Source organism: Diadema antillarum, unplaced genomic scaffold (genome assembly GCF_040938485.1).
Source record: "Diadema antillarum isolate AM-2024a unplaced genomic scaffold, OU_Dant_1.0 seq00001299_RagTag, whole genome shotgun sequence".
NCBI classification, from domain to species: Eukaryota; Metazoa; Echinodermata; class Echinoidea; order Diadematoida; family Diadematidae; genus Diadema; species Diadema antillarum.
The window spans coordinates 437,523-454,630 of NW_027272077.1; the positions used below are offsets into that span (position 1 = coordinate 437,523).

General features: G+C 36.6%; 1 protein-coding gene across 1 annotated transcript in view; it reads left to right on the top strand.

Annotated features, from left to right (window-relative positions):
• LOC139708071 (vesicular glutamate transporter 1-like) overlaps positions 1-16,092 on the top strand; it is a 215,192-nt gene extending 199,100 nt beyond the window's left edge. The window contains exons 2-12 of the mRNA XM_071620054.1: positions 1,572-1,920; positions 5,061-5,179; positions 5,926-6,040; positions 7,903-7,990; positions 9,380-9,466; positions 10,068-10,213; positions 11,213-11,362; positions 11,873-12,005; positions 12,668-12,778; positions 13,680-13,807; positions 14,668-16,092. Coding sequence (XP_071476155.1) covers positions 1,572-1,920; positions 5,061-5,179; positions 5,926-6,040; positions 7,903-7,990; positions 9,380-9,466; positions 10,068-10,213; positions 11,213-11,362; positions 11,873-12,005; positions 12,668-12,778; positions 13,680-13,807; positions 14,668-15,018 — 1,777 coding nt within the window. The 3' untranslated portion in view covers positions 15,019-16,092. The remainder of the gene's footprint in view (positions 1-1,571; positions 1,921-5,060; positions 5,180-5,925; positions 6,041-7,902; positions 7,991-9,379; positions 9,467-10,067; positions 10,214-11,212; positions 11,363-11,872; positions 12,006-12,667; positions 12,779-13,679; positions 13,808-14,667) is intronic.
• Positions 16,093-17,108: the final 1,016 nt, after the last annotated feature.

Consider the following 17,108-nt stretch of genomic DNA (forward strand, 5'->3'; position numbering starts at 1 on the left):
CTTAATGATCTGGTAATTAAAATGTTGCGGGGCAAAGAAGATGCTGTAAGTAAAAAAAAAAAGAAAAAAAGAAAAGTACATTCGGAATTTCTGCACTTTGTAGTCTTCCTTGAAAAGGGACTATTCCGTGGAAAAAGGGCACAACTGCGCTCGCACACACACACACACACACACATACTGAATGGACCAAGAGGCAGACAAGACGATACTGTAGTGCCCATGTCTGTCTGTCTGTCAGGAAACCATGTTTTGATCGATCGCTTTTGTAACAGTTAAAAAAAAAAAGATATCGAAAAAGTTTCTCCTGCTTGATCGCATCTATTGATCTCTTTTCTATTATCCTTCCCTTGTTTTCATTTGCTTTAGGTAACGAAGCGCTCTCTCGAATAAGCGTATCAGGTGAATGCAAGCCTTGAAGCGCTATGATAAAAAAAACTTTCCTTTCCGAACCCGAATGGATGATAAACTGTTAGTTGTCCTTAGTTTGTATATCATTGAACCCCAGATGGCGCTGTTGAATTTCAAAGCGATTACAGCAGGTCTTTTTGATAATGTCTGTGATTACTGTAACTATCTGTCCAAGTTTTCGGTATACAATAATTACAATTTGTTAAGTGCACCATGCATGAAGTAATCCTGGTGGCATTTCTATAGACATCGTGACATAAGGTAATATTCAATTTGATGATTATACAATACTTTCAAATATTCCACGTTTAACGTTACTGAAATTGAAACTGAAAGTCTCAAGTTTTGAACGATTTAAGATTGCAGAGAAGGGAAAATTTTCTTATATTTGTTTATTTCTTTGATCTTTGAGTGTGTGAGTGCACTTTCACAATCTTTTTTTTTTCCAAAGCGCATTTGAGGTATACCTTCTTAGGGGCAAGATATTCTGAAATGAGAGCTACCGTGATTGGAAGGTTATCAAAACTAACACAATACGGATGAATACAATACGTCAACGTTTAATTATGAAGAATTTTATTCATTTGTTTTGCTCATTCATGAATCACTTAACTTTGATTAGCTGCAGCAGTTAATCATGAGTAGCTCGTTACGACAGGTCATCTAAAAAGAAATGAATGCAGTCCACTGGATTATCGAAGACTGGAAAGATAAAATATTTCATTTCTGATCCTAAAATGTCTGTCTCCTTGGTTAAGAACAGTTTAAATGCAAAACAAATATACAACGTCCACCTTTACATTTTGAGATATTTTTTTGAGATTTTTTTAAGATTAAAGCTGCTCAAGAAACAAAGATTTTTTTTTTTACAAAAATGTTATCTTCAAATATATGTCGTGTGATACGAGGGTAGCATTATAATTAAAATGTTTTATATTTCTCTAATTGATGATGTCCTTAAGTACATTGTGTATTTAAGATATTTAAAAAAAAGTATGAAAAAGGCGTTCATCTGTTTTCTTTACATTCAACCTCTCTATTGAAGATAAAAATATAATCTATGATACATTATAATTATATTGACCGGATGTATGTTAAATCGATACATTTTAGCCAAAATTGTGTCTTTTACTTCTTTCTCTTTTCGTTCAACCTACCCACAGGCTTACGCAAAAGAGAGACGACAAGACAGCGTTGATTGCAGACGAGGCGAACGGTCCCTTCGAGTTCACGTCGGATGGCGGCGTGGTGAACTCGGACGGCGGAGAGAAGGGGAATGCACGGCCGTCTTTCCAGTTCCACCACAACACCTACGGCTACGGGTCGAGTCGGCGATGCCCGCCCAACTGCGGCTGCTGCCCGTGCTGCGCCATCCCGAAGCGGTACATCGTGGCCATCATGAGCTGCATCGGCTTCCTCATCTCCTTCGGGATCCGGTGCAACCTGGGCGTGGCCATCGTCGACATGGTGAACAATGAGACCGTGCACTTAGGCGGGAAGGCGCAGATTCACGTAAGAAACAGATACGAAGATAGATAGATAGATAGATAGATAGATAGATAGATAGATAGATAGACAGACAGACAGACAAATGTGACAATGCACCTCAAAACAAACAAAAAGTCGCCAGACATGATTTTTTAGTTAAGCCTATATTCTGAAAGAATAGACTTTAAGCTTTAAAATGATGTATAACTCAAATCAAATGGACTCTCCAAACCTATCTAAATATTGGAAAGAAAGCACAAACTCAGGAAAAGCGTGAACTGAGAAAAGAGGCTCTGAAGTACAGTGTCTATTCAAGCGCAATAATCTTTACCAAACCGTGCTGGCTGTGTGATGAATGGCACAAAAAAACAGGAAGTAAACCACCAGAGTAACAACAATGAAGGGATTATCAGATTAAACTGAAATTAAGCACACCTCATCAACACATTCTGTCCATAATCACTACCAATTTTCAAAGCAGTAGCCTTATCCTTTCAAAAGTTATTAGAGTTGAAAGTGAAGAGTGTGGACAAGGTTTTTTTCAGAAATGAAAAAGGATTCTAAAGACACACCTAATCACACTATTCTACCAAAAAATGTTCCAGATAAATTGCTAAAAAACACACTTTCCTGCCCGTTTTATGGTACCGAATTTTAGCATAATGTAAAAGAAGACCTGCTCTTTCAGAAAATATGAAAAAGTCAAGTTCGGCTAGGTTGACCCATTTCACTTATTTTCAGTCCTCACGCAAAATCAGTGTGTGCGACTTTATGTTCGTTTTGAGGTGCACGGTCACAAATATAGATAGATAGATAGATAGATAGACAAATAGATAGATGGATAGATAGATAGATAGATAGATAGATAGACAGATAGATATATTGATTGATTGATTACTTGATTGGTGGATTAATTGATTGATTGGTTGATTGATTGATTGATTGATTGATTGATTGATAGAAGGGAGATAGAAAGAGAAAGAGTGAGAGGATTTGATCCCAGAGTCTTCTCCACACTTCCACTGTATAAGTGTGATGCTGCGATAATCATCATCTCTAACAATATGATAACTAAATGCAAACACCACAGAGCATTCAGTAGTATACAGCTTGAATCAACCATATAATCTAACTTGTCCTATTTCCCTAACGCTGTGCTTTGACAAAAAAGAAAAAGAAAAAAAAAAAGAATCCCCGTCATGAATCCGATCGGAAATCCGATCATAACTGAGTCTCCACGAACTTGTACTAATCTCATTGTAATTGATATTCAAGGCATTTAGTCGGCCCTACTTAAATAATAATAATGACAAAAACATCAATGATAATAATAATAATAATAATAATAATAATAATAATAATAATAATAATAATAGTAATAATGATAATAATAATAATAATGATAATAGATAATTGTGGCCTCATATAATGCGCTGAAGTCCATGAAGAATGATGCTCACGGCGCTGTTTGATAACCAGCATGAACAGTACATAATACAGTACAACCATACAATAATCAACCACACTAACTTATCAGAACAAATTAATACAAAAACAAACAAAATGCTTAACGAAATTGATCTCAGAACATATATGAAAGCATAAACGAAAAATGCAGTAACATGTTTCCAAACAACTCAAACCATAACAACCATAGTTCATTCTTAATTAAGAATTAAACAGATATTTTTTAAGGAGTGTTTCATTACATTGTAAAGCGAATGTGAACGTCCATGGACAGTTCTTCGTCACTACGCACTATTCACCGTCTTTCAAGCTTTACATCCACCTCTGCATGCTGAAAGCAATGGTTCATTTTTGGTTGAGGTGGGGATTATGATTTTAACTCTTTTTTTTGCGAGATAATTAGAAACGACTTATAACATATTAAAGAGCATGTAACTATGAGAGGTATTCAAGGTTTATTTGATGAAAATCGGTTTTGGAACAGATGAGCGATCCAAAAACAAAGTCATGAAAAGGACCTCTTTGTTTTTGGATATCTAAGACATTTCAAAACCAATTTTCATCAAATAATCTTTGAAGTCCTTTCAGAATTGTACGCTCTTTTCATCAAGGGTTTCTCATCTCACAAAAAAAAAAAGTTGGAAACATGAAGCTTCATCTCAAACAAGACTATACCATCCCTTTAAAAGCTCTTGACCAAAATGCTTCCATAAAGTGCAGATCGATAGATTAAATTCGTTCCAAACGCGTACATTTCTGATCTGTATAATCATGTAACAAAAGTGAACTTAGATACCATTATCCCACCTAGATTGTTTTCTGGTCCTTTAGTGTATGTTTTAAGGGCATAATGCTGTTCTGTAATTAGACATTTCTTCCACTCGGCATGTATAAAATTTGTTTGAAGAATTAAAGAAACAATCATGGTATGACAAACAAACAACCTACTTACATTATGCCACAAAAAATATTCATGACCGTATGATATTTTATCCGGAAAATGTTTACCAATTGCAACCCAACGATTTGTCTTGCAGATCTCCACATATATTATAATTCTTAACAAGTGTTGAATTATATACAACATGGGAGAGTAATGACCGATGATCCGTGCCTAATACACCACAATTTTGATGCGGGTGAAAATACATTCGCCCTGATTTTTTTTTTCTCTCCTCATATGCGTTTTTGTTGTGAAAGTCGAATCTCCCTACATGAAAGAAATTTACATGACATCCACTGCATAGAATCATTTTCTTATTTGTTCTATTTTCTGGATGTGGTCTTTTATGTCTACTCTCTTCATAAATTTTCGCTTTTTATCATACAGTCGGTTGACTCTCGATCTCAATGCAGTAAAGAAGGACATTTGTATGTATGTATGTATGTATGTATGTATGTGTGTTTGTATGAATGAATGTTTGTGTGTGTGTGTGTGTGTGTGTGTGTGTGTGTGTGTGTGTTTGTGCGTGTGTGTACTATTCTCTGTCCAGCAGTTTTCAGATAGGTAAAGACGTAACATTATCTTATCTTATCGATTTTACTGGTGAATTTATTAACCAAGACCGTACGTAATCGACTACGCTAACTTAGTACATATTTGGAAAAAAATAGCAACTATCATAAGAATGGACACGAATTCACAAAGTGTAATGATTTAAATTCTAATTGTTTAGTGTCAAATTGTTTTACAACAGGAACCAGACTTTGATTGGAGCGTGCGGGTGATTGGAATGATGCACGGGTCGTTCTTCTGGGGCTACATCCTGACACAAGTTCCCGGGGGGTTTCTGGCGGCAAGATTTCCCGCCAACAGGTAAAGTTTATACCTGATTTAACGGGATTACGGCAGGGAGGAAATATGGATCGATGTGAATAAACTTGTTTCTTCTCTTGTTTTCTTCATGCGGCTTCTCATTGCTGTCGGCAAATGGGACAAATTAGAAAATCATTTGATTTGAGATAATCCGCTTGGTAACCCTGTTCTAGCCATCCAATGCAATGCCCATTTCTTTTCCTTCATCGCAAATTTTTGTGAAATGTGATCACTCGTGAAATTTGTCTAAATTTATTGCGGTCTAATGAAACAGAAATGTATTGTTGATACGTTGCCATAGATTAAAAGACTGGTTAAAGGCAGAAATGTTCGTTGTCCCGTAAAGTATATAATGTATGTATATGATGTATCTTCCGGACCAACATGGATGTGATTACTTTTCCTCATTAACAACGTTTCATTGGAAAAATGAAACACTTTGAGACATTACTCTTCCAGTGGTCTTAGAGTCAGCGAGTAAGCTGAAGCCTTTGTACAAAAACATAGCAAATTCAAATTAAACCAGTTGATAAATGTGAATGAGATAACACGTATAACGCCGCATGGCGGCGAAGGCTTAATATAGTCGCTGAACCGAAAATATCCTTTAAAATGGTTGTCCCCCAGTGAGTACGATTGTCACGGTACTATCTATTTTTCCAGATGCCTGAGCATAATTCAGCAACATTATCAATACAGCAATATTATCTTAGCTATGTGGAGTAATTATGTTATTTCTTTCACAGGATATTTGCAACAGCTATCTTCATTTCGTCCACGCTAAATCTCTTTATTCCGTTGGCCTGTCACGTGAGTCCGGTGATGGTCATTGCGATTAGAATGCTACAAGGATTTGTAGAGGTTCGTATGAAATCATATCATCCTATCGATACAAATGGTTTGATTGCAAAACTCCATTATTGTCAAGTTGAGATTCAAGCGATTAAATTTGCTTAAAAAACGGAAATGATAACAAAATAATATATGGGACATTTTTAGTCATAATTCAAGAATATTTCTCATATTTTAGTGGGGTACACCGCAAAAGTTTTATTTATTGTTGTTCTATCTGATAATGGACTTACTTTAAAATGTTATGAATTTAGCGCTTATCCTATTTTGCGAAAAAATCCTGAATATCCTAATCAAATATGAATGTTTATAGAACATTAGACAGAAAGAGTCGACACAGATGCTCCCTGTCATCTTATGACCCTGATCAAGTTTTAGACATGAAGTTTTAGACAAAACTGAACAATATGGTGACGTCGTCAATAACAAGGGGGAGATGATATCTCCATTATGATTTCTATTATTATCATTATTATTATTATTATTATTATTATTATTATTATCATTATTATCATTATCATTATTATTATTACTATTACCATTATACTATTTCTAAAATTGTAGAATATATATATATATATATATATATATATATATCATATTCTCATTATTGTCATTATTACTTTCATTAGCACTAGTGTACTACATAATTATATCATCTCAGAATTATTGTCTCCGGTGACTCTAGCAGGTTTTCATGTGACGGGACACAAATTGTAAACTAGTGCAGTTACGCCATTATTGGGCAACGTTTGAAATGATTTCCGTTTTGTTGTTCCTGTTTGTTTGTTTGTTTGTTTACCTTCGAGATTTTTGGTGTCCAGGTTGATTCTCCCTCGAAATGCAAAAGAAAATAAGAATAAAACGATGGAAATACGCAATGACTGCGTCATATTTACAGGCAACTTACTTGGTAACCCTTTATGTTCTCTTACACTGGATCAGTTGTAACCTTTGCGCAGTCATATTGGTATTTGTTAACCCCTCCCTCAAAGCAATCAAACAAACAAACCAACTCCCAAAGAAAAAAAAAATCGTGCTTCACATCGGATAACCCACCCATACATTGCGACAATTGTCGCCACAGTCCCCAATAAAGGCCAGACAATACAGCTGGGGGTCAGGGCGGTGAACTTCAGTATTACAGCGAAATTGCCGTCACGGTTTAATAAATACCTCCAAATCGTCCCACGTCATTTGAAGCTGCCATCACTGAACAAACCTCGCAATGTGCGAAGTATTATGATACTGAACCGTGACGTTGAAGGCAGTAGATGTGACGGTGCTGTTGGGAAAGCTGGTATTGTTAGATCGTTTAAGCTATTTATTTGTGTATCTATTTATTTGTTTATTTGTGGTATCCATACAGAATTTCCCATTCATTGCATTAAAGGTGGTCTCCAACACTATAGGCCCGATTCAACATATAATATACGAACAATTCTGTACAATGCACACGTAAAGCTATTCATGGAAATCGTCATCTTATGATATTACGGGAAGGAAAATAATGATTACAAGAACATCCACTTAAATGACTGACATGATGTCATAATTGCCACATTGTGAAGTAAGTTGTACAACAGTTCCAAGAATGACAGCAATGGGTCAAATGACCCCGATTTTCAAACCATCTAAACAAAACAGATGTAAACCTAAGTATCAGTCGGTTATTAAAAGGGATGGCGTACTATAAGTAGATTTGCTGACAGTTAGTTCCCAGACATCTGCTCTGATTGGAAAACACTCCGACACGGGTGGACTAGCCAATCAACGAGCAAGGCTTTGCAAGAGTCAAAGTATTTGATTGAGCACAAAACATAAAATACAATAAAAAGGTGACAACATAAATTCTCTCTTTGATGTTTCAGGGAGTGGAATACCCAGCATGCCACGGGATGTGGAGTAAATGGGCGCCACCACTTGAGCGGAGTAAACTCGCCACGATAGCGTTTTCAGGTTTGAATACCATCCAATACCAATTAAAAAGACTTTTCAGACACTCTTGTCGTTAAAATTCCAAGCCAGAGGATAACTGAAACTGATCTTCGAAGAATAGAACGATATGAATCGGAAAATTCTTACCTGGACATAATTTTGATACTGCCAGCATAATGAAGAGAAACAAGTTACTGTGATGGCATAATAGTGGCGTCGGAAAAATGTTAGACGAAAAAAAAAAAAAAAAAAGATACTTCCGTAGGAGGTAGTGGTAAAAGATAAAAGGCGACAATTAAGGAGTTGTTGTTATCAATTTTGGTTGCTGCAGTATATACTTATAAGAAGTTAGAGTTACTTCTTATGTAAACCATTTCTTCTTTTAATTTTATCAGCTTCTTTCTGCTTTTAAAAGTTTTCCTTGTTTCGTTTCATGTCTATATCTATCTCCTTATCTCTGTCTCTCCTACACAAAACAACCAGCACAATATCATTATAAATACTTTCCCAAACACACACATGTACAAACAGTATCTTTTTTCTCTTTCTGTTTTCTGATTATCTATCTATCTATCAATCTATCAATCTATCAATAAATTGATATGTCTATCAGTCTATCAATCTGTCTATATATCTATATATTAATCTATCAATATATCTATATATCAATCAATCTATCCATCTATACATTATCAATCTGTCAATCCATCTATATTTATCTATCAATCTCTTTATCAATCTATCTATCTACTTATCAATCAAAATTATCGATCTATTTATCTATCTATCTATCTATCACTATACAATGCTTGTCGCAGCTCTGTCACTTTTCGTCTTGTTTTGTCTCCTCTCTCTCTCTATCTCATGTCTATTTTCCCAATTTCTATTAGTTCCTTCCTTCAATGTGCATAGAGACATGAATCTATTTTTGTGACATGCGCTATACAAATACGGATTATTATTATTATCATTATTATTATTATTATCATTATCTATCTATCTATCACTATATCTATCTATCTATCTATCTATCTATCTATCAATCTATCTATCTATCTATCTATCTGTCTATCTATCTATCTATCTATCAATCAATCTATCTATCTATCTATCTATCTATCTATCAATCTGTCTATCACTATATCTATCTATCTGTCTATCTATCTATCTATCTATCAATCTATCTATTTATCTATCTATCTGTCTATCTATCTATCTATCTATCTATCACTATATCTATGTATCTGTCTATCTGCTCCTTATCGCTCATTTTTCCACTCCACCCCCTCAATACATTTTCGTACAATACGTTTCCAAAGTATCCCTTCCCTTTCTGTAAGTGTAAAAGAGATTTATGTTGTCATTTCATTTAAACAGTGCTGACATTATTCTACTACTATTCTGTCGTAGGTTCATATGCTGGAGCCGTTATAGGTATGCCGATAGCTGGTATACTCACAGACTACGCTGGTTGGCCCTCAGTATTCTATGTATTTGGTGAGTAGATCGTCATTAACTAATATTATAACCTAGATAGCGTTTCAATACATATCCGTTATTCGTCTTTAATGTGTGAATGGTTATTTGAGTGTACGTCTTTTCTTTGATAAAATATTCTATTCATATGAAAAAGTCATTCAAACCTACAATACTTGTGTCGTTTTTTTCTACTGTCACTCTTATCAAACTCAAATTCATCTTCTTCTTTTTTTAATTGTGATCACTACGTTTCCTTTTGGTAATAGGCCCTACATGGATTTAAAGGCATCAGAACTGGTAAACTTATGTTATATATGTTATTTTGTACTGCCTGAATCATCATGATTCTTACTATTTTTGTTTTCGTCATACACCATTTAGCTGTAGGGTAGCTGCGGGACTAAGAAGATCGCAGGGTTTGTAAGTTCCTCTTGCGTACAGCCAAACTGTCATGTTTGAGAACAATTTGTAGAGAAATTAACTACAGCCTCATGCAGCTCCACCCTGCGCTCGAAATTAAGATGTTCTGTAGTTCCAACAAGCTTTACTATGATTTTAATATTTCATTTTAGTTTAATTTTGTTTGTCTGTGATATTTCATTGCTGTTGTTTTCTGTAGGCGCTATGGGAATCATTTGGTACGCATTCTTCATGTGGATCGTTCACGAGACGCCGGCAAAGCACCCCACGATTTCGAAGGAGGAGCGAAATTACATCGAGGAGAGCATCGGGGAGTCCAGGGGGCTCGTTCAGCAACGAATCACGGTGAGTTTAACATCGGGCAGCCGCATGTGTGTTTATGTGCGCTTGTGTATGTGTGTGTGTGTGTGTGTGTGTGTCTGCTTTAGATACCAGGGCTTAGTGAAACTGGCAGCACTAACGGTTTTTGTTCTCTAATAAACCATGAAAAGACTCCCGATGACCGGTCAACTTATGGGATTGTTGCTTCAGACGTAATTACTTTACTCATTCACGCTAATAGCTCTACGGGTCACCGTTTGTTTCTTTTCTTTTCTTTTTTAAACTCTGCTCTACTGATATTGGCAACTTATATATATATATATATATATATATATATATATATATATATATACATACTATACATACAAGGTTAATGGCATTATGACTATTGTGATGGTGACTTTGAATGCGTTAATCGCCAATGATCGTCCCCCACTTCATTAGTACAACAAATGTTGTTACCTGTTCTTACCGCTTTTATACGCAGCGGGTTATTTCGAATGAACGTCGTTTCTAGCAAGGGGGCGGGGGAGGGGATATGACTTAAAATTTGCAAAGAAAGAACACACTTTACATCTTCTTTTCGACCCTTACTCAATTGTCAAGCCTTAACGTGACCAGTGATTATACTCGTGCTTTCAGAGAATGCCTGAAGGAAAGATGATGGATATAAAATAATGTGAACTTGGAATTTTTTGTGTTGTGTCCGGAGTAAAGTGACACAGAAGACCGGATTCAAATATGATTATCCGTCATAATGGGGTGACTACACGTATACGTATATATTTCAAGTAGATGTCTATATTGCTAAAGTGGTATTCAAAGCCTGAAATTATTCATTCACAATATTTTTGTCTCTTTGAGGACGGTGAAGGGGGGGGGGGGGTTGGGGAGGGGAAGGGGACGTGTTGGTCCCCTTTTTAGACGATAGTCTGTCGCGAATTAGCTACTTTTCACGCTACGAATATCAGATTCTTCTTTTTAGATGTTTTTTTTTTCTTTCGTTTTCTACACACCATGTAGGTTTTCACAGTTCCTTGGAGGAAGTTCTTCACCTCAATGCCCGTCTACGCCATCATCGTCGCAAACTTTTGTCGGAGCTGGACCTTCTATCTCCTACTCACCAGTCAACCGTCGTACTTCGAACAGGTTTTCGACTACGCCATTTCAAAGGTATAGCTCCCAAAGAGTCTCGTCAAAGGATTTGACTTTCATAACAGACTGTGATTCAAGAGCGGTGCTTTGTCTTGATCATCATGTATGTCCTTCTACATTTACCTCAACAAATATCTTCGCGGTGGCATGTTTACTTTGTGTAACCACTGAAAAAGGTCACTATAGGCAGAGAGGTGTAGTGCAACACTACACCTATGCTTGTTCCTATAATTGCATTATACTGCCTTACATATCTTAATTGTTCAATTCTTTTTAATGGGGGCATTTTGTAGATGTTGTATCCATCAATATACTTTTAGGACTTAGAACAGCCTCCTGCCTAATCATAATGATGAAAATCATATCCATCGTTATTTGTTTTTTGCATTTATCATCATTTTTGTTAACATGGGTACTATCTGCATAACCACTTTAATTATCACTAACATTCACAATATTGTCATTATCACTATTATCATCGTCGTCATTATCATGCATTCTCTAACTTTATCAACTGCCCCCGAACAGGTGGGTTTCATCTCGGCTCTACCGCATCTGGTCATGGCGATCATCGTGCCACTCGGCGGGCAGCTGGCCGATTTTCTCCGGAGGCGTCGGTACATGTCGACCACCATGGTCAGGAAAGTCTTCAACTGCGGTGGTGAGTTCTGCGTCGCGTTCGCTGTTTTCTGCTGTCTTGGCGAGACATTCGGGTCATCTTCTGTATAATTTCTTTGTTAACTATTTGCAATCGAAGTAGAATAATCGTATTAATGTTTTCAATGTCTCAAATCATTTTCTTTCTTCAAAACTTGTACATTGTAATCCCTACATTGACGTTTCCTGTTACTATACTGAAAAGGAATTTACATGTAACTCATGTATGAAACTATGTTAAAGAAAGTAACATCCAAATAAAAAACAAAAACAAATGAAATTTTACTAATTATAAGAGTGATTGGTCAACAGTGAAAGTTGATGTCGTCGGTGTATATCCACTAAGGGTTGACACAGCCTTCATGGCCTCAAAATTATAACTCTTTTTTTTTTTTAGTTTTATATTTGCGCATCACTGCATTATGTAACAATCATTTGAATTACGAAATTATTACATTGGAAATTTATACCACTATTATAATCATTTTTCCTACTGGACTCCCTACTAAATCGAGAGAACTTTTGAGGGTAAGATTCTTGTAATCGTATACAAACATGATACTAAAACAAGTATGGCCAGGTGTACCTGGATCTGATTCAGTGGTCATCACAGTCTATTCTTTACATGTAATACTTTTTTCTTTAATTCATTTAATTATTTTGCAGGATTTGGTGGAGAGGCGATATTTCTGCTTGTTACTGCATATTCAAGAGGCCGTATGTTGGCTATAGTGTCACTTTGTCTAGCCGTAGGATCCAGTGGTTTTGCTATATCAGGTAATTAAAAAAAACCAAATATGAATAAAAATGTTGCAATAATTATATAAGAGCTTAACAGTTAGTCAGTCTTGAATTGAATGACCCTTGATTATGGAGATTTGTACTGCGATCAAGTCTGATTTCCTATCATCGAAACCCTTCATGCACATGAGTACATGAGTACATATATAATTGGTGTTGTATTACATTGGTATCACATATTCAGATAGGGCCTCATCCACGTCAAGCTCTGCTTATGATGACGGTCCCCTGTATTGATTTCTCCTTTGTTAATAGATACAGTATGCCTTAATATGTTATTTTGATTCATAATTATGCCACTTCAGACTGAATGTTATTACGCAAATGATTTTTCTTTGTATTGATTTGTATGTATCTGTATCATTTTGTTTTCATTTGCAATTGTATTCGGAGAAAGAAAATGCAGAAATAAACCAAACAAACAACAAACATGTTGTGTGCCTGCATCAATGTTCGCTCCGGTGCTTCAGTTTACACCAATCTCAAATTATTTGCGCTTAGGTAACACCGTATATTCTTGTAAGAAAAATGTTGGTTTGAACTGTGTAGTAGGAAAAGGAGAAGAAAAAGGAGAAGAAGAAAAAGAAAAAGGAGAAGAAGAAGGAGAAGAAGAAAAAGAAGAAGAAGAAGAAGAAGAAGAAGAAGAAGAAGAAGAAGAAAGTGTTAATTTCTTTGTTATAGCTCAATATTGTACAGGCATGACATTTCTTTTTTTTTCGGGAGGGGAAGGTGTCATACATTTCTACATATCTATCTATTTCTTATCATTTTCTTAGGGGTTGGGGCGTGGGGTGAAATAATATTGCTCATGTATTCAGTTTTATCCCAATTTTAAAGGAATTTCAATTTCAATTCTGTCGACTCCCTCCACATCCAGGTTTCAATGTCAATCATCTAGATATCGCTCCCCGTTACGCCAGCATCTTAATGGGAATATCCAACGCAGTGGGTACACTATCCGGGATCATCTGTCCTGAAGTCACGGGTTCTCTGACGAAAGATCATGTGAGTAACTCACCCTCATACAAATAAAAAGCAAAAAAAAAAAAAAAAAAAAACACCACAAAACAAACCCCCGACAATTACAAAATAGTTTTCAGTATAGATTGAATGCGTGGATTTAGTTTGTAGAACTAATTTAGTTTGTAAGACTAAGTTTGTAAGTTTGAATCATTTGAATCATTTGAAAATGTTTAAAGTTTATCTGTAGGTTATAAGTAGTACAACAGTTTTGGGCGAGAAATAGTTTCATTTCATTTTGAAGATTATTACTGTCACTGCGATGAACGTATTGTTACCATTGACACTAACTCACTACATGAAAAGAATGCTCGACTATCAAGTGTAATTCACAATTTAGATTGCAATCGTTAGATTAGAATAGGTTTCCTCCTTACAAATTTAAGCACAGTTGCGAGGGAGCGTCACTCTGACAAAGGATAGCTCGCCATGACTTGTAGCTATAATCATTGGCATTGTTATGGTTCGCAAGAATCGCGTTTGGCTCATGATATCAAGAGCTTCGATATTTTTCCAGTTCAAGTTCAATTCATCTCATAATTCTCATATCAGGTTACACTGAAAATGATATGAACACAAATGATTGTACTTTGTCAATAGTTATCGAACAAGAGAGAATGAAAGTATATAAAATAGCTGTAATGATATCTGGTCAATATCGATATCACAATTCAGACTGTGCAAAATATATTAGAGACGTGTGGTGGGACCTACATTTAAGAAGCAAGTTCGTTTGGCTGTAAACCCCGAATCATCAGTGTCTGTGAATGCAAAAACGGACAGCGGACAAGAGAGCTAGGAGTTTGTGTGATAACGTATGTGGCAAAATGACTTGTATTCCACAGACGGCTGATGAGTGGGAGAAGGTCTACCTCGTCGCGGCCATCATACATTTCACCGGCGTTCTCTTTTACGGAATCTTTGCCTCTGGAGAGAAGCAGCCGTGGGCGGAGCCGCCCAACCAGCCCCTCCCCGACGGACTGGTTACGGACAATGGAGCGGCGCCCGGCGTCAAGAGCTACGGGGCCCTCACGGAGACCGGCCAGGGCATGCCGACGAGCGTTACCAACGGCGGCTACGGATTAAACAGCACCATGTACCCAACCACAAAAGAATCGTATGTGCAGCCCCTCCCTTACAGAAAGAGCAGCAGTAGTGACGAGAGCACGCTAGACGAGGGAGGCGGAGCATCGTAGGTTTTGTAACGTCTACTTAATGTGGGTGCTCAGTTAACAGTATCAATAAGAGGTATCTACGTGACACAATCCAGAGAAAAACAAATGAAAAAAAAGTATGCTTTCACCTTGTACATGAAATATTGTCAATAACTCCACCCCTGCTTCAGCCAATCCCAAGTTTGTTTTTGGTGTAAGCTAATTACAGACCGGTTCAAGGATGATAACATTGACAAAATGTGATGGCAGCGTGATGTGGTTGAGTTGTGTCGACACATAGGAAATCGGTACACGTATTTCAGACGTGCCCCGGCGTTGGTGGTAATCTTCGTTGGGAAGGAAAGAATTAAAAACACAGACAGAAATAAACTGGGTTTTTGGACTGTCGTTATGTCTTATGTGATGGCTAACACTGATCATTAAAACCAAACAACAGCGCACTACACATGATCCAAGCATGGAGTTAGTTGGTATGTAACTCCTTGATCATATTTACATCTGTCGTGTCTGTCGAAACTGAGGGATTAACTGCTTCCCTACCCCTTATGGATAACGCAAAGGACGAAGATAAACATGAAACAAAATATGAAACAAAAGAGGGAGTGAAAGCCGATACAAAAGACATAGCGAAAGGAGGAATGGAGGACTAAAGTGTTATTGATTCTATTGGACAAGGCAGAGGGTAAAACAGTCTGCAAAGTTTTCTCGCTCCAACTCACCTTTTCTTTCTTTCTCACCCAAGAAAAAAAAAAAAAGATTAACTCCCCAAAATGTTAACATTGATAACTGTTGATAGATGGTCGGGTTTAGAGGCTTTTGGCATCGTTAAACTTTTGCCATAATTAAAACAAACAATGTTATTGAGCACACCAAACACACAAATATACACACACCACCATCACCACCATCATCACCATCCTGACAGAAACAACAACATCAACAGCAAAGGACAAAGGGAAGATTATCGAAAGTTTGAAAGTAATAATGGTGTGGATAGTGTTTCACATTTTAATGAAGCGAAGTTGTAGAACAGACTATCTTGTTCGTTGACAATAAACATTGAAATAGCCGACAGGTTTGATGACATCGAAGTGTATCCAGCGCAATAAGTAGTGTAAGTATAATGCTGACAACCGGAAGTGATGGTACAGCCAGTTAACGTATTTTTCATATCTAGACTGCCGAATGACATTTTTTTTTTTCATTTTTCTCCTTTGCTAGAAGGAATTGCTCGGATTAGATTGAGTCAATATCATTTGCTCGCCACCAAAGACAGTGGACAGCTATACTCGTTATCATTAAAAGAAAGAAAAAAAAAAACAAAAAACAACCGATAACAGTTGAGAAGTAGTGAATGATCATACTTCATCCAGTCATAGAAAGTCTGTTTAGTCTATACTTAATCTCAGACTGAGTTGTTAACTTAAGGCCACCTACACTCTACGACTTACGACTGACCACCTTTGGATCTGAAATAAACAAGCGTGTTTATTTTGAGGCTATTGTGATTTATTTCGGATCCAAAGTCGGCGAGTCGTGCGATCGAATGTCGTATAGTGTTTGGTGGCCTTATAGGTGGATGCAAACTTACCTCAATAATGATTATCTTTAAACTCGTCGTTTAAGGGGCATTCCAGACGATTTACATAATTCTACGTCATGTAGTACATATATCAATAGTGCCATGTATAGATTTGTGAAATTTATTGTGGTGCTTGAGCAGATAAACCCATAGTCTGAAACAACAACAAACAAACACCGTAATACACTGAGCAAGGTGATGACATATTATGATATAAGAGGCTCACGATGTTCCAGTAATGTAGCAATGTCATTCCATTACAATGCTACTTGTTTGCCAAGTTCACCTGTGTAAAATGTATGCATGCTTTCTTCTTTTGTTCTGCTTCCTTGAGCATCCAATCGCGTATTCTTTATGTGAAGCTTCTATTACTAAGTATACGTCGTCACGTTTGTTCATAATAGAGTTTGTTATCAAGATTGAACACAGTCATAATCCTCACTCCAATCACTGTCAATTCTGAACTCTGTGTCTAGTTCAACCAATTATTCATAGAGGTTCACATTCAAAAGTCTGACAATCTTCTCGA